General features: G+C 32.4%; 3 protein-coding genes across 3 annotated transcripts; all 3 read right to left on the bottom strand.

The window, feature by feature from the left end:
* Positions 1–328: 328 nt before the first annotated feature.
* Positions 329–1,265, bottom strand: LOC139855205 (uncharacterized). The gene is made up of 2 exons (XM_071844445.1): positions 1,129–1,265; positions 329–923 (listed from the first exon to the last, which is right to left on the bottom strand). The coding sequence occupies exons 1-2, from the start codon at positions 1,263–1,265 to the stop codon at positions 329–331; spliced, it is 732 nt and encodes a 243-aa protein (XP_071700546.1).
* Positions 1,266–8,338: 7,073 nt separating this feature from the next.
* LOC139855378 (heat shock cognate 70 kDa protein-like) lies at positions 8,339–10,229 on the bottom strand. The gene is made up of 2 exons (XM_071844594.1): positions 9,889–10,229; positions 8,339–9,477 (listed from the first exon to the last, which is right to left on the bottom strand). The coding sequence occupies exons 1-2, from the start codon at positions 10,106–10,108 to the stop codon at positions 8,432–8,434; spliced, it is 1,266 nt and encodes a 421-aa protein (XP_071700695.1). The 5' UTR covers positions 10,109–10,229; the 3' UTR covers positions 8,339–8,431.
* A 6,637-nt stretch (positions 10,230–16,866) lies between these two features.
* On the bottom strand, positions 16,867–18,633 carry LOC139855204 (uncharacterized). Its single transcript, XM_071844444.1, has 4 exons — positions 18,536–18,633; positions 17,943–18,473; positions 17,143–17,826; positions 16,867–16,993 (listed from the first exon to the last, which is right to left on the bottom strand). The coding sequence occupies exons 1-4, from the start codon at positions 18,631–18,633 to the stop codon at positions 16,867–16,869; spliced, it is 1,440 nt and encodes a 479-aa protein (XP_071700545.1).
* Between the last annotated feature and the right edge of the window lie 844 nt (positions 18,634–19,477).

Raw genomic sequence — 19,477 nt, 5'->3', positions numbered from 1 at the left:
TGAAAAAATTTGGAGTTCTCATCCCCATCTAATATCCAACGAAGACGAGCTTTTTGTCTTAGCATACCTACCTTAATCTTTTCTTTGGTGATCCAATTTTTTCGAGATTCTAACCAACATAAACGCTCATTCTCCGTTAGTGTACCATTTTTCGCTTTTACTTCCCAATTAAGTGCAACATTTTTTAATGATGTAATTTCTTCATCTAGATTGCCAAATTCTTTCTTACTCCAATCTCTCAACACATGTTTAACATTTTTGAGTTTATCACGGAAGATGCAATCTTTTTTGTACCCCGAACCTCTTTACCCCAACCTTCAATGATCACTTAGTCAACCCCCTCCCTATTTAGCCACTCGTCAAATATCTTAAAAGGTTTAGGACCAAAATCAACAACACCATCTCGGAGAATCAAGGGGCAATGGTCCGATTCCATTCTATCAAGCACATTAATTGAAAGATCATTCCAATAGTTGATGAATTTGTCCGAGACAAGAAAGCGATCAAGTTTTCTAAATTTGGTACCATCATCACTAATACGAGTAAATTTCCAACCGTTGATGGGAATCTCAATAAGGTTATTTCTAATTATGAACTCATTAAATTTTCTAGCTCTAGCCTCATGGAATACACAATTTAACCTATCCGTTTGGTCACGCACTTCATTAAAATTACCACATAATACCCATCCCGAATCTACCCCCGCCACGAGTTTCTCAAGATCTTCCCACATCTTCTTTTTTCTAGCATCACAATGAGGACCATAAACATTGACAATTATGGAATCATGCCCGAACCCAACCCAATTACCTCTAATTGCTAAGAAGAAATCTCCACTAACAACACTATGAGCCTTGAACCGGTTATTGTCCCAAATAACTAACATACCCCCGAGTTTCCTATCGCATCCTTTTGAACATAACCTATATCACTATGACCCCACAATTGATTTACCCAAAAATCACTAAGTATTTTACACTTTGTTTCTTGGAAAGCCGCTATATCCGGTTTCTCACTAAAACATATGCCCTTAACCCAATTAAACTTGCCCGCAACACCAAACCCCCGAACATTTAGAGAAAGAATCTTCATAAGAAAGATAACGATATGGAATAACTAGAAACTTACTGAGGGTTAGGCCATTGGAGGCCAATATCCTCGCCAAATTCCTTAAACTCGACATTATTGATTGAACCCCCCACTGAAACGCCAATATCTTTACTCTTACTCGATTTTATTGACTTGCTTCTCTTTGGAACACCCATCTTGTGACAATTTTTGCAGCTGATACGAGAACGTCAATCAATAGACTTATTACCTGTACGTGCCATCCTTTTTAGTTTCATGATACGAGAGGACGCTTTCCAATTTCCAATAGTATCCCAATAGCAATCGTTGCAAATTGACACTTCAGCCGTACTTGAACTTTGAAGAGGTTTTGTTACATCTGACTTTTTATTTACTTTCGTTCTAGTACCTGTAGCCCTATTTGATTGCCTTATGATGTGTGAATCGTTACCAGTCGACCCATGGGCTCGTTTCTTATGGGCAACATCTGGGCCACCATTTAAGTTATCTCCAGAATTAGGGTTTTCATTGGGTCCCACTTCACAATAATTTGGGTCACTGTTAATGTTGTCAACCTGGTTAGTCTTCACATTGGGCTCCTTTTCTGTAGAAACTGGGCCCCCATTTTCTTTTAGAATTGGGCTACAGGTTTCTTTTGGCCCAATTATCTTGTCAGGGCCATCGAACGTGTCATGAATCGAAATATTGGGACTATTATCAACATTAATGGCCGCATGCTTGCAATCGTTACTCTTTTTGGAAGTAGGGTTTGCTTCACTGTTTTCTTGGGTTTCACCTACCATCTCCTCGTTATCCTCAAACAATTTCCTAATCCCATAACATCTAGACTCTTGGTCTTCTTCTCCCAATGAAACCTTATCATCTTCATCACCATTAATTCCGACGTTAAATCCGGTTGGTTTGAAACCTGGAATTCGTACAGATTCTGGGTAATCACTTTCGTCGGACCCGTCAAATGACTCAAGGGAACCATCATCATCATCATCTTCTATATCTGTAGGACCGATATAGTCGTCTTCACTGGCAAACTCATCTGAGTTTATGACCTCAGTACTATGACCACATGAATTATAACCGTTACTCTCTAGATCTTCAAAGGAATTAGCCTTCTTCTTCTCCTCATTAACAATGATAAAATAAGAACTGTTCTTATGTTGTAAGCGAACATACCCTTTGACCTTATCTGGACAAGACAATTTAACATAGACTCTCCCATAATTCAGATTGATTGTTTTATCAAAATCACACTTTTCCAATTCGTATACTACCCTCCACCATTCAGCAATTGACATAAAAGTTTTTTCGTTCCAACAATGAGGTGGAACACCTTGAATTTTTAGCCAAGTCATGCGATTTTCAGGCCATAACGAAAGGTCCCACCTACTCACCTTTTGAATCCATCTTCTCAGATGATGATTTAGATGATTGATAACTTCACTTGCAGATTCATCGCAGCTAAACAACAGTAGAACGCTTAAACCTCCAAATTTTTTTATATGAATGTCACTAAACCCTTCCTCCATACAAATGGATTCAAGGTTTTTGTGAACAATCATATTGATTGCATCACCCACAACAGCATACTTTAATGAATCAATGTTACAACCATCATCTACCGTATTTCCATTCAATAAAAGTAAATTTAAATTGATTAGTTTTTTTTTTTTTTTTTTTTTTTTTTTTTTTTGTTTTTTGTATAAGGGTAGTTTCATTATCAAACAATTCAATGCTAAGATTATGAGATCATTAGAAAGATTAGGAGAAAATTAAGGGTCTAGATTATTGATAATTAATTTAATGAATGGCTAAGATTAGTTTTGCTATCTAAAAATGATCTATTTTAGTTTTTGTTATTATATATAGAATAGATAGATTATTATTATTATTATTATTATTATTATTATTATTATTATTATTATTATTATTATTATTATTATTATTATTATTATTACATCCCTTAAGAACGTTTTTAGCATGCTTAAATTTATTGTATATATGAATAACCGCCACTCTATAAAAATTATAATTAATCATTATATGCAACATCTTTTACATGTTAACGATGTTGTAGTTGTTTTGTTTTAATAAAAAAGTATGAATATGAGTCTAAAAAATAATATCCATGTAACAATGTAGAAAATTTACATGAATCGTTATTCTTCATCACACGGTTAGTTAAAGTAGTAGGGTGGTGGTTGACCATGGAAATTTGAGTCATTAAACGTGGGACAGTGTAGATTTTTCGATTTAATGCATAGATGACGTGCAAAGTTGGTATGACAACACATTAAAACAAAAGAAAGTAATATGAAAATAGTTGTATAATATACATATACATATTCATGCACACATGATTACGTAAATGTACACTTAATTACGTTCTTATATTTCACTGAAATTTTGAAATATTTTAAACTTTGAATTCAATATTTTTCTTAATGATGACTCTAAATAATATTTTCAAGTTGATTTTGTGGGTTCTCTTATTAGTAGTTAATTGATAAATCAATACTACTAAAAGGACATGATTAACTAGAAAGTATTGGTTGTCTTTGTTGTCATGCATGAGGTCATATGCTATATATAGTTTAATAAGAGTTATGGACAAAATAATATCGGTTAGAAAAATATTTTCTTATAATATATGTGTAACTGACTAAAACAAGATATTTATCATCTTTAACATATGGAGTATGGTTTTAAGCATTATATAAGGATAGTGATATATATCCACTTATTATTTTATTAAATTCTAATCATTTTTGTGCATGTAGTACACTACTATTTAAAATAGTTGATCAAGATATTAAACTCCAAAAGTACTGATACTCTATAAAACTTGTAGAGCAGACCGACCATAGGGCAGTCGAGGTTAGCCGTTGGGACGACAACTTTCCATGTCATTATATGTGAGTTTACTGTAATTAAATGTGAAGTTGCTAACTAGCTAGTCTCATCTTTATTATTTGTAGATTTCTTTTATAATGATTCTGAGATTAGCGTATCAAATAAGTGGCAATTGTTTACAAGTATCAAATGATACTTACGTGAAGCACCCCAATCATTTGTCGATGAAACGAGTAATGGTGATGTAAGAATGTTAAAGATTAAGGTCAAGACTCGATGGATACGATGTATTTTTGCGGTTTGGTAACAAGCAGCATCATCCTTAGACATGTTGTCTGTCGTGTAAAGAGGCAAGTGATACCAATGGATAATCTTTTTTTCTTTCTTTAGAAAAATACATAATCTCTTTTCATTTCGTAAAAAGATTTCTTGTCACCTTCTTTATGAGAAAGTGAGAGAGGCTATAAAAGGGACGTTTTCACCTTTCAAATGGATAAAATGTGAGGTCTAAATTAGTGGATTTGAATGAATCTACAAACGTTTCATAATGTTTCATGTTAAAATTTATCATGTATGATTGAGTTGTGTAAAATTCTAAATACATGTCCTACATCTAAACCTAAATCTATCTGACTAAGGAATCTCTTGGACGGCCCTGCTTTGAATTATGGCACATAGGGCCTCAAAATTAACGGCCGCCCAAATGTAACATGTTCTAAATTGTACAAGAAAAGGCTATTTAACTTTATTTGATATTAGAACTTTATAGATTGAACGATGTGTAAATGTTAGTAGTACATGTTTTAAATTGTACAAGGAAAAGGCTACCATTACTGATTTACTGTTCACTATCGTAACTTTAGGCTCTATTTAACTTTATTTGATACTCCGTATTAGAACTTTTTAGAATAACGATGAGTAATCTTATGTGACAACGTGTGGAATAGGATAAGATAACCACCACACAAATATATTTACAACATGGGTGACGCATAAACTGTATATAGTCAAGTTTTTGATTGATTTATTTTAAATAAATGAAAAGAGGTTAAGAAAAACGTAAAAGTTTCCGCAATTCTTTAGACTATAATATGGATATTGATAAGGTAGGTAGTAGATGATTTCTCATGCATTACAAAAAAAGTCAAGGATTATTAATGGTTTGTGATGTGTAACCAATGTGTGTTATCTCCTAGCTTCAATAAACTTTTTAGTTGTTGTATAATAAAATCTTTTAATTTGTTTGCATGTGATAGATTCAAGTATAATTCGATGATGTAGTTAGGACATAGTTTATTTGTGGGTTTATAGTTTGACAATGTATCAAATTTTTGACATTTTGTTAATTGCTGTATATGTTTTATTTTGAATCATTTTATTTTGTGTATTCAGATTCTAAAATCTTCTACTTTAAGAATATTTTCAGCCAAAGTTCAATTGAAATTAAGGTGTGTTTGATGCTAGATTATGAGAGTTTATATGAGTTTGAGTTTATAATTTTAACAAATTATAAGTCATAAACTTTGTTAAAAAGTAGACTTTATAAAAATATAAGTTCCTAAAAAATAAACCTCTCCTAACTAGCTTATTAAAAAAGTAAAACTTATAAACTAGAAAATAACTAAAAAGCCGTTAATTTAATTGTTTTACATATTAATCAATGTAATTATTAGTCAATTTATAATTATAAGCTACAGCTCGAGCTGGTTACCAAACACTTATTAAAAGTACTCTCTTTTTCCCACATTAATAGTTCCGTTTTCACTTTTCAAAAGTTTTACTCCGTATTTATTAACTTTGACTTTATATAACTTTTTTGATATTATATACATTTATGAATTTTATATGAATAAATTAAGTTTATATGTATTTTCATTTGATATAATTTTTATCAAATATTTTATAACAAAAAAAAGTTATTTAAAGTCAAAGTTATTAACATATAAAGACTTTGAACAATCAATACAAACTATTAATTTAGGACGGAGGGAATAATAAAATTCAGCTTTCAACTTTAAAAATAAGCTCTAACTTCAACTCAAACTACAAGCTTCGGCTCCAGCTAATTTCGTCCAAACACACCCTATAGCTAAATTTATATCTATATATAAGGATTTTTCATACGACGGCTCTAAAAATTATCATTAATCTGCATAAAAATCTTGTACATCCTATAACCGTCACTTTAAATTACATAAATAATTGCTCTATGATATAAATATTCATAATTAAATAACTACAATTGTGAAATAAAAAAGTAAATAAATAGGAGTAAATCTTAACTGCCAAAGTAACGAAAAGACTTAAACAACCTACAATCCTTGTTACGCTCAATTATTAACGGGTTCTTAATGGACTTCGCCAACCCAAACACTTAAGCCCAACCCAAGTACACAACTATAAGATCTAGTAGTATGGATATGGATATAACAATTGATGCCGTATAATTCTAACAAAATGTTGTGAAATTGTTGTATCGTCACATATGAAACCAATATATCACGATATTAAGTTATAAGTAAAAGAACGCTGTAAGCGTCATGAAAATAGATGAATTTGTTTTATAAACTGACAATAGACAAATATGATCTAATTAAGCCTTTTAGAAAGTGACTTGAGCTTTAAATGGAAGCCCTTTCTATCCTAACAAGGACAAATGAATAAATATCTTATCATAATTACTATAAATGGATGTATTTTTCTTTTTGTTAACTTGTTCCACTTTTCATAATCTTCTAGGCTAAGTTATGCATTAGTAGCTTTGATAACTCGATAAGGATTACATGATAATGACAGGTTAAGTAACTCGCAGTCGGCAGTTCCATTAACTTAACCAAAGTCAAGGTACAACAACATAGCTTTAACACATGATAATGACATTGTAATTTTTTCATTTCTCGTTTTGATTGTGTGGGTTCTCTTATTAGTGTGCAATAAATACTGAATTAGACATGATTAAAATATATAATAGAAAGTTACGGTCAAGCATGAGGTCATATGTTATTTAAAGTTTAACAAAAGTTGGGGACAAACTTATCACTATCTTATAGTGACTAAAACAAGATATTTATCACTATCTTAAACCAAACAACATATATCAATATCAAATTTTACTTTTAATGTTGATTATAAATATAAACGTTATGTAAACGATATGGCTGGTTCAAGAGACGATAATATAGTGGAAGTAGACTTACGTCATAAATACAAAGTTATTGGGCAAGTTTCATTCTCATGGCTTAATTTACCTTTATAGACTATATGACCGCTAGTTAAAACTAACTTCATAATACATTATTGTTTTTGAATAATGACAACCCTAAGAGTTGTCCGAATTAATGACAGCCCTTAGAGTTGGGTTGCCATTAGAAAAATTCAATTTTTATTCAAAAAGTTAACTAGCTTATCTTTAAAGTATATTTCTTAGTAAGTATGTATATATATTACCAGATTACCCCATTAATCTGGGCATTTGATGGAACTCGATGCAGGTTCGATCCTCAAAGGGGTTTTTTTTCAATGCAGTTTCCCCCGACACGTGTCATGGATATGATCGGGTAGGTGGTACTCCAATGCGGGCTCCCGTCAGTGACTCTTAACACACTGTTAAAACAAAAGTATGTATATATGTATTAATTTAGTTACTGGCATCTTTACTATTTCATGCAGCTGTTGATCCTTGTACCAGTTTTTTGTTTTGTAACCCAATTGTACAGACTGTATATTTTCTAATATACAACGTAAGTTCGTTGCTTTTAAAAAAATATATGGGATGCCGAAACCTTGAAAGCAAGGAAGACCTCTTTCCATCCATAGAATTTTTTCCTTATGCTAGCTCTTTCATCTATCTTTCTGAACCTGGTTCTAAACAGATTCGCTAGTTGGGTCAATAAGTACTCTTTCACTAGTGATTGTAAGCTAGGTTTAAATGAAACCAGTAATCCCACCTTTCAGATTCTACATCTGCTGCTACTACTGAAGCAAACAAACATATAAGGACACAAGCACTGGAAAATGTGGTTCCGAAGGCCCGTGTGTTCATTCACGTATTAAGTCGATTATTGTAGGGGATGATTCGCAGTATAATATAACCAAAATGATTCATATACTAACATTATATGATAGTAGTGATAACAATTGAAATATGCTCATGAAACTAGTACGGAGTAATAAGAACATTAAGTTATGATAGAACCGATGTATGAAATCTGTAATCATATACGGAGTATAACATTTGCCGATTCATGAGTTAGTGGGTCAAAATTATCACCTATAACAATTACTACATGATTTTAAATATGATTTAATATTTAATATATAATATATAATATATAATAGAAATGATCAAATGAGTTAGTGGGTCAAAATTATCACCTATAACAATATCACCCATTAGGCCTTTATCAAATTACAATTTCATTGATCAAATGTATACAAGCACCAATGGTCTTGTAACCCTGTTTTAGATAGCTCTAACCCTGTTGTGATATGTATTTCATTGGTTCTGAAAATTAAAAGTTACACAACAATTTATCATTGAAATTAATTTGTGTACCAAATCCTTCAACTTTTCACTAGCATTACCACTCATGTTTGACGCAAATACTGCAGCACCGTACGCAACAGCTTCATCCGCGTTGATGCTCTTACAAAGTGGTTTTCCGTCAAAAAATTCCATCAGCATTTTTTGTACCTTCGGAATCCTCGTAGACCCACCGACAATAACGACATCATCCACATCTTTCTTCTGCACATTCCCATCTCTCAAACACTTTTCCACATGCTCAATGCACTTCTTAAAGTAATCTCGATTTAGCTCCTCAAACGTTGCCCTAGTGATCTTCAATGAAAAGTCAATCCCCTCGTACAATGAGTCAACTTCAATTGAAGTTTGAGTTGTTGATGACAAATCCTTCTTCGCTTTCTCACATGAAAAGTTCAACTTCCTCATTGCTTTTGCGTTCTCACTCACGTCCTTGTTTTCTTTCTTCTTAAATTCTTCGACGCAATACTTTACCATCTCTTTGTCAAAATCTTTACCACCCAAATTATCGTCACCACCAACTGCTTTAACTGTAATGTTACCGGCGTTTGTGATATTTAAAAGAGACACAGCAAACGTTCCTCCACCCAAATCGAAAATTAAGACATTTTTAGTTTTTCGCCTGTTTTTGACAGCACTCTTATCTAGACCATACGCGATAGCAGCTGATATTGGTTCATTAATCAAACGAACGACATTAAATCCGGCCATTTTACCAGCATTCATGGTTTCCTTCCGTTGATTGTCGTTAAAATACACAGGAACAGTTATAACTGCATCTGTGACTATTCTTCCAAGGTATGCTTCAGCTGACTTTTTCAAACTTTTTAGAATCATGGAAGATATTTCTTCAGGTGTAAAACTTTTAATATTCTCCTTGTCTTCAAAAACGATCATCGGATTATCCCCGATCCATCTGATCACCTTAAAAGGCCATGACTCGATGTCCTTCTGCACTCTCTCATTACTGAAATTGTTTCCGATTAGACGCCTAATATCTGAAAATCAGTAATACCAAATATAATTAATTAATTAATTATTATATTATAATTATAATTATAAATTATAATAGCAATAAGAAGTTCATTAACCAGCAGAGTCTTCTTTTGAGAGTGGGCGAGATGGGCAATTAGGGTTTAAATTATGGAGGCCACTAAATACATCCAAATTAGTATCATTAATTAATTCATATTCATATTTAGAGTGACATAAGATACTGAAATCACCTTTGATTTTCAAAGTAATGAAAACGTTAAATTATCATAAATTAGGTTTTATGGCTTCTATTAAGAGGTCGATCTCAGTTTAGTTAACTAGGAGTTTTTGCCCAAATTGCCCTGGGAATAATTAGAGTAATAGATTAGCTACGAACGAAATAAATTAGTTAATTAATGAATAACGGACGTTACCAAAAACGGTGTTGTTAGGGTTTCTGATCATTTGATTTATAGCAGCGTCACCAACCAAGAGATTTGTGCCATCCCAGGCAACGCATGACGGCGTGATCTTGTTACCTTGTTCATTAGGAATGATCTCAACGCGATTGTGCTTATCAAACCAGGCGGCCACACACGAATTTGTTGTTCCAAGATCAATGCCAACTGCAGTTCTTCCAACTGATTTCGACATTTTTATAAAATAAAATAAAATAAACAACGAACAAGATATAAACACAACTAACAGCCCTAATATATCTGAACCTACGTTTTAAATTGTACAATTTAATCGACTGGAATTAAATAAAATCGCGAGTGACGATTATCTATGTATGTATGTTGCGTGTGTCGTAATCCGAATCCCAGTCCAACTTTTTTTTAGAATCCCAGTCCAACTCTATCTTCTATTCTAGTATGTAAATGTAAATTTCGTAATTTTACCTTTCTGTGTATGTTATATTTTTTGTTTTATAGACCTTCAAATAATTTATTATAAAAACCTTTTGTTTACAAGTTAATTGATTGACTTAATAATATAAAATTATATAAGTCGTATAATGTTTATTTTTGACCTAATGAAATTATAATCTCTTAATATTCTGAGTCATGAAAACATTAAACATGAATTCTCACATTCACCTCTAACTTTCCAACCTGCTAACTGTTGTATGTACATGGATAAATTTGTAATTTTAATTATATAGTCAACACATAACATAAACAATGACTATTTATTCATCATTTATTTCTCACATACATCATATTGGGGCTTAAATTAAATATAGTATAAGGGTATTTATTGTTTGTGTAGGGATCAGTAACCATATTATAATTAGGGGTGTGCATGGTTCGGAAAAAAACTTAAAAAATCGAGGACCAGACCGAACCGTACCAGAATCGAACCGGATCGAAGAGTTTCGGTACGGTCCATGGTACTTAAATTTCATAATTTTCAGTCCTCGGTACGGGACGGACCGAACCCGAAAAATGAGAAACGGACCGGACTGAAATATTTACATTTTATTTATCTATAATTTAACAAATAGTCTCTAATATTATTATCTTCTTATTGTATTATTTTCATGTTGTGTTTGATAAACCATCAAATATAAAGAGTAACACTTTAAGATGATGTTTAAATTCGTCTTTTGTATCTTTGTTTTGAGATCATTGCATACACTTCTCCATTTCTCCATGTAATTGTGCTTCATTGTGTACTATGCTAATATTATTTTTTATAATAATAATAATAATAATATGTTTTTTATTTTAGAAAAAAATAACATCTATAGGATGATTTATATTTTGCATGTCTAAATGAAAAATAGATGCTTTTACTGTCTCTCTTGAAAAGTAGACCGATTGTAATCGCAATTCCAGCAGTCAATGATGAGTGTACTCAAGTGGGACGGTTCTTTCCAGGGAACCGAACCGAAAAACATGAAACCGAACCGAACCGAACCAAAATTATTTGATACGGTCCTCAGTACGACTTTTTTCATAAATTCGGGACTCAGGACGAAACCGAACCAAATTAGTTTGGGACGGAATCGTACTATACACAACCTAATTATAATGGTGCGACATTGATATTTTGTAAACTAAGTTGGGCTACAGCCCACCAGAGAAATGAATTATTATTAAATTTATATATTTTTTTTTTTTGATACTTTATATGGGCCGGTCCGTACTATCTCCCTATCTCTAAATATTTAAACTTTTTTTTATAAAAGAAAATCTTGTTATATTTGTTTTTTTTTTTTTTTAAAGATGTTTTAATCAATTTCCCAAGATTATGAGTAATGATTTATTAACTTACTAAATTAACATACTTATCGACTTACTCAATGCTATAATAACTCATGGAAGATCCAAGATTTATGAGTCGAAGAGAATTAGTAAAAGTACCCACCCTCCAGTTATAGGCTTCAAGTCGATCTCTACCGAAACTTATGGTTAACTATTCTATTAGATATTACGGAGTAACAAATAAAATATTAATGATGGCTATTCTAATGTGACATCTTGCATGTGGAACGGGATAAGATAACCACTACGAATATATTTACAACATGAGCAACACAAATTGTATAAAGGTCATTAATTAGGTCAAGTTTTGGGTTGATTGAATAAAAAGGGGTGAAAGTAAAGATCAAATAACGTACACGATGCTACAATTGTTTAGAATATGATATCTATCTATCTATCCATCTATATACATTATATAAAGCGCGTGTCACCCTCCACTTCAATTGGTATTTCTTCACGAAAAGCAGACATGAGATAACAAATCCAGTGTTTCACTAAGATTTCGAATAGTGGTCCCGAATTCAAGTTAATTCTATTTTGCCTCTTCCTCAGAGAAGACGATCAAACAATTCCCAATCATGGTCCTTGCGGATCGAATCATCCCTATAATATACAAAGAAAAACTTCAGATATTTGAGATCTTTCTCTTTGAATAATATCTCAATTCTAGCGACGATATTAGCTTATGTTTGTCAATTGAAGTTAAAATGGTTATTTGATAATCGTTATATATATTTAGATGTATGACTGCTCTACTTCGTTTGAGATTTTGACATAATGGATATTAGTTTGTACGAAAAACATATACAATTAGATATGTAGATAAAATATCATTCTCAGCGATCGGTTTTAAAACAACTTTTCAGGGAATCATGTTCAATGCTTTATTAATTATTTGTCAATTAAAATTCAAATAATTTCAACGTACGAGTTCATAATTTATACGTTAGTATTCAATACTAATATTTTGGACACAAATGTTATCAGTAATAAAGGAATTTTTTATTGTAATTGTATTATACATTTGATAAGTATCAATATTAACGTTATCAACTACTAATTTATACAAATATCGTGCAACACACGGGCTCAAAAAAGTAGTTATATGAATAAGACATGTAGTAGATGATTTCTCATGTACTAATGAAGGATAGTTATGTAAAAGTTTCTACAACTGTTTACAATATTTATTTGTAAATGTTTTGCATGAGCAAGGTGACCTATATATAAATACTATGTGTCAACATTAGCAAAAAAACAAAGCATTCATATTCATATTATTAATTATTAACTTTAATGATTATAAAAAAAAAAAAAAAAAAAAAAAACTTATACTCAACGTTTCTTTATGATTTATCTATATTTTTTTGGTGTCAAAGACTATGTTATTTTTAGTAAATTTGCAATTAATACATCTCGTCAATGAATTTAAAATTCTGAAAAATGCGATAGTAAGGTTCTAATATCAATACATAGCACTACTACAAAAAAAATGCAAAGGAACCTCTTTTTTACCCCTTTGGAACCGGCTATGAAACAGGTTTCTTTAGGTGGGGTTCCAAAAGGGTGGAACCGGTTTAGAAACCGGTTCCTTTGTTCCAGCAAAGAAACCTCTTTTTTATATAAACCGGTTCCGTTTCCTAACCAAAGAAACCTCTTTTTACGTTAAAGAGGTTCCTTTAAAAAGAGGTTTCTTTCCTAACCAAAGGAACCTCTTTTTAAAACACAACTGGTTCTAAATATATATAAATGGAACCTCTTTTTACTAAGAAACCGGTTTTAAAGCATATTTTTTTTTTCAGATACGCTGTTGTACGCGGTTGCAGGATTCTAATGCTAAAAAAACCTGATATTATTAATAAAGCCTGATACCAATACAGCCTGCTATTCAAAATTTAAAACAAAACACCAACAAAGTAGTTTTCCAACTTCCTTCATAAACATACAAAATTCTTCAAAAGATATTACATGATCTAAAGCCAAAATAACTTGCAAGCAATACATGTTTTAGTTTTTGTGCAACCAAAATAACGTACACGTTGAAACATCAAGCTAAATATTCGACAATCACAAATAAAATAACTAAGTACCACTAAAAACTTAACGAATCAAGGCTTTGGCAAGTATTTGGAGATCCAAACACTAACAATACTTTCCAACTCGGTCGCGCTAAACGGTTGTGTAGTCATCCAAGGTATCTATAAAAAAAACACATTAGAACATGTTAGTCGGAAAATATAGATTTAGTGACCAACACACAAAACGCACACACAGATTGTTCTTGGTGGAAAACATGCAGCAGTAGGTCAGCACAACAGTTAGTTGATGTAAATTATTCACTTACTTCTTGGTGTAGCTTGTGTTGATCAAATAAGACGAACTGATGCATCCATTTCATAACATAGTATCCACATTCCCAGTCTCCCTTTTGTTGTTGACACTACATTTTGATTAAAAGAAATCAATTATTAGAAAAAGCTGCATAACAACATCAACAGAATATAGTAAGCTGTAGTAACCACGACCCGACCCGACCCGTTACCCAAAGTCCCAAATCAACCCGTCCCAGATCTGATTCATCATGCTTTTTATTCTGTTACAGGTTTACACACAAAGTTTCACTCAATTCTTAAAGGTTTACCCACAAAACAGCAGGCCACCTTATACGACTAAAACGAACCATTTTATACAATTTTAATAGTAAGGCTGTTATGAAACACAAACCCAACCTGTCAACATAATGAACAATCTTACATAAAGCGAGACTACTATTTTAATATATGTGCGTAAAGGTAAAAGTAAAGGTAAAAGTTAATTACCAAAACTTGAACCCATTCGAGACGTCCAATAGCCCTAAAAGACAACCAATAATTGTTAAAGTTTTATGTATCACAATTAAATTATAGATTATGAATTTTCAGATTAAAAAACTTACTTATCTACAATCTCTGTCAATAGGTAACTCTGTGGACTCTTTCCTCCTTTCAAGGAATCCAAAATGTAACCTCGCTTATCGCGAGGGTAAATGATAAACAACGTCCAATGAAATCTGATAAATTGAAATTTTTTTATCAAATATATACATATTCACAAAAGTATTATAACATAAAAGTATAAGCATAGTAGAATAAAGTACATACCCTTGAAAATAAGGTAAGATGTAGTAATACTTATTGTGAACGGGAGTTGTTGCTTTTTTGATATAATCAATTGCCTTTTCGGAAGCTTTAGCACATATGTCTTGTGAGATTATATTTGGGTTTAAAAATGTGCACCTCTTTGGTTTACTCATCTCGCTTTGAATTTTATGACACAACCTGGATAAATGACGATAAGCATTTTATTAATCTAAACTAACATTGATACCCAACGAATAAGTATAAAACCTAATACACTTACATTGAAAACCATGTGATAATTGATATGTCCAACCAGCCATTCGTCATTAATCGCATAATATCATCGGGCGTAATTGTGAAATAAGGATGCTGGTCTTCACCAAATATCGAGCTGTCAACTTTAAATGTTTCCCCTGCATTTGGGTTCTCGCGTTTCATCCAATGTTCGAAGAGTTGTTTCACGCAAGGAAACTTCTTAGCATATTGTGAAACTTTGTGATGGTACATATTGTGAAATTTCTTAGCATCAGTCAGCTGTTTCTTTTTTGCAGGTTCGGAACCAACACCCGTGTTCATTTTAGATGCAGTTTGGTTCGACACCAACGCCCGTGTTGTTTTAGCTGCAGTTTGGTTCGCCAACGCCGGTGTTTTTCTTGAAGAAGTTCCTTCATTTCCCGAGATAGACGTTGTTGCTTTTTCCATAGAAGGCTATTAACATATTCAACAGCAGGTTACTAAATGTGAAGATAGGTGTATTTAATTATTCAGCAAAGTTATAAACTTTTTAGATAATACAATCTTCCATAATGTACCCATTTTGACACGTTAACCCACCTGATCTTACCATTTTACCATGATTGAACAGTATCATCATGCTTAATAAAACTAATCATAACTACAGTTAAAAAGCAGCCAGACATGGGGGGGTTATCTATCCAGTTTGAGGGTACAATCAAAACCGACCCATTATAAATAATCGGGCCAATATTAAAATATTGCTAACTGAAGTTATACGTTTTTGAAAAAAATATATATATATATTCAAAAAGACTTCATATAACAATAAACTAAAATCAATTCATTTACTATAGATTTCATGTAACAATTCAAGACCCGATGTAAAAAAATTTGAGGAAAAATAACAAAAAACACAAATTTTATATAGTAGACATTGAACAAACAATAGATCAAGTCCAATCTATCATCGGTATTCGACCATGAACATAGCAATTTAGTTTTAAAAAACAAATCACACAGTAGAATCCAAATAAAGTATAATAACTTATAAATAACGACTAAAATTCAATTTAGTATTATCTGGAGATTTAATTAGAAGAATTGAAGGAGACTAGCGAAATAATGCACCTTATAATGCTCTAGATATTGCCTTGGCCACAGAATGAAATTACTCTTGGCTTGACCTAGAGTCATAGACATATTGGTCGCTGGTGGCGCCGGAAGAGGAAAATCAACATAATTGCGATTCACGGTGTCTACCAAAACACTGAGATAACCTTCATCAAGTTGTTTTTTCCCACCTATCTGTTGCAAGGTCGTGCTCGGTTGAACCTGCCCTATAGCAACACGAACTTTATACAATCCGTAAGGGCGCAATATATAACATCGAGTTGGACCCTACACAATATATGATACACATATATACTTAGCTGTTTCAGGAAATCAATAATGTTAATTCGTTGATGTATGATGATTTTTTTTAATTTATTGTAGAAATAAGTTGAATATTGTACCTCTATTTCGTCCAACCAGTCAACTGTTGGTGACCCCGAGCCACAACTACTATTCCTCTCACGAAGAAGCTCTGAGATTTGTTCCTGCATTTGTTTTATAATATTTTCCATACTCTCCACTTTTGCTTGCCACGCTTCTTCCATTTTTTCTACTTTTGCTTGCCACTCTTCTTCCGATAGCCGCTTCCTCTTTTTCTCCACATAACTATCTAATCCTTTCCTCCACCCCGTAGTGTATCCGACAACCCTAGTACGACCTTGGTGCTCGTCTCCTACCACCGTTTACCTTCGATCTCAACCGGATGAAGCTCTTTTCGAATATTCATTTCGGCCATGTCATATCGAACATTAACTCCATCCTTTGTCTTCCCTTGTATGTTCAACAACAATCCTATCAAACTATCACAAACATTCTTTTCAATATGCATAACATCAATACAGTGTCGGACTTGTAAATATTTCCAGTACGGTAGACGCTAAAATATAGATCGTTTTTTCCATATCCCCTTTTCGCAACTTTTGTTTGTTTTCCCAAACACAACATTTACATTTTCAACCCGGGAAAATGTCGTTTCTCCATCCAATGGTGATCGTGCTCTTCCATTCTCAATGGTACCATCAAACAAGTCTTTCTTTCTACGATATGGATGATGTCTTTCAAGTGATTTTCGATGTCCCATAAACACCATTTTCCTACTTTTTTTAACCATATTGAAGATGTGTCATCTTCACAAAGAGGGCACGCCTTTGCCCCTTTGGTACTGTATCCTGATAAATTCCCATACGCTGGAAAATCGCTGATAGTACAAAAAATCATGGAACGCAAGTTGAAAGTCTCCTTCTTATAAGCATCATATACGGCAACACCGGGATTCCATAATGTTTGCAAGTCGTCAATTAACGGGGCTAAATAAACGTCGATGTCATTCCCAGGTTGTTTTGGACCCTGTATCAATAAAGACATCATGATGTATTTGCGTTTCATGCATAACCATGGCGGATGATTGTATACACATAGAAGAACCGGCCAAGTACTGTGGCGACTACTCATGTTTCTGAAAGGATTAATTCCGTCTGAACTAAGTCCCAAACGTATATTTCTAACCTCCTGTCCAAATTCTGTATATACATTGTCAATATTCCTCCATTGAGAAGAATCGGCCACGTGTCTTAGTTTTCCATCTTTCTTACGCTCTTCTGCATGCCAACGTAATAATTTTGCATCTTTAGCGCTTCCAAATAATCATTTCAGTCTTGATATGATGGGAAAATACCACAACAATTTAGCCGGGGGGCCATTCTTGGTCACATCACTATCCAACTCTGTTTGTTTTTTTTTTTATTATACCTTGACACGCCACATACAGGACACTCATGTAAGTCTTTATACTCATTTCTATATAATATACAATCATTTGGACATGCGTGTATTCTTTGAACTTCTAATCCCATTAGGCACATGACTTTTTTGGCTTGATAATATGAGACGGGCAATTCGTTATCTTCAGGTAGCATGTCATGTAACAACTCCAAAAGGCTTGTAAAACTTTTATCACTCCAATTGTTGTTTGCTTTTAATTTAACCAGTCTCAAGATAGCTGATAATTTGGTAAACTTCGTACATCCGGCATATAATGGTTTTTCTGAATCAGTAAAACTTTGTTGAAGTTTATCAAAATCATTTTCGTCAATATTATGCTCCAAATCATGTAACATATCTTCTAAATTATCATGATAACCATCATCACGTGAATCCGTATTTGCATTTGTACCATCAACATTACCTTCATATCTAACATTGTGGTTATCCACTAGTAGTTCACCTTGCCATGACCAACAAATATACTCATCCACAAACCCATTTACGATTAGATGTTGGCTAATTGTACGAAGATCCTCATAAGTCTTGAAATTTTGACATTTTTTACACGGACACGATACTTTTTTTTGTGTTTCTTCACTCGATCCTCGTCAGCAACTTTCATAAATTCAGACAACTCCGTAAGATACTCGCAACTATGGCGAGGTATCTCATACATTCATTTATTACGATCCATCTACAAACATATAAATAGCTACATAGTGATATACTTGTAAGTGACAACTTAACATTAGGCATTTGACTTGAATATAATTCTAATATATACAATCTTAATGCTAAAATTTACCTTAGGCATTTAACTTGAATATAATTCTAATATATATGATCTTAATGCTAAATTAAATCATATTTTAGTTGCTCGAAATTAGATGATATTTTAGAGATATACATACCTTATATAGGTCTACGATTTCAAGTAACTAAAACTTTAGAGTTTTCATTGAGTGATAAGAAACAAATCTTCAAACACCTATATACACAAAATAAGCAAATAAAAGTTAACTATAAACACTTTCATATATATGTTCAAAAAAACAAACAAAGTGCATCATATCATAGAATCACATACGAATGTATACTAAAAACACTAATAAACATTAAATAAAAAATCATTTTTTTGTTCAAATATATGTTATTATTTTGCAACAATAGAATCACATACATAGATGCAAATGAAAGATACATACCTTAGATAAATGTGTTGGAAAATCATATATAACCATATGATTTTGAGATGTATAAAAGAATAAATGTGTGTGAAATTTGGTTGTTGAGTATTAATTTGTGATTTTTGAAGTTGTTTGAATGGAGTAAATGAAATGATGAAGTTGAAGTTTGGATAAGTGAAAAATGAAGAAAAGTGTGGGTAAAATCATATCAGTATGTGGTGTATGTGGTTCAACATCTGCTCAAAAAAAATAGCCGTTGCATTTATAAATCGAAACCGATTTTTAATTAAAAAGGGGTTCCAAAGACCTGGAACCGATTTTGTAAAGAAAAAG

Source organism: Rutidosis leptorrhynchoides, chromosome 6, assembly GCF_046630445.1.
Source record: "Rutidosis leptorrhynchoides isolate AG116_Rl617_1_P2 chromosome 6, CSIRO_AGI_Rlap_v1, whole genome shotgun sequence".
Classification (NCBI taxonomy): Eukaryota; Viridiplantae; Streptophyta; class Magnoliopsida; order Asterales; family Asteraceae; genus Rutidosis; species Rutidosis leptorrhynchoides.
Note: the sequence above shows the minus strand (reverse complement) of the source record. Positions and strands in the feature narration are given on the sequence as shown.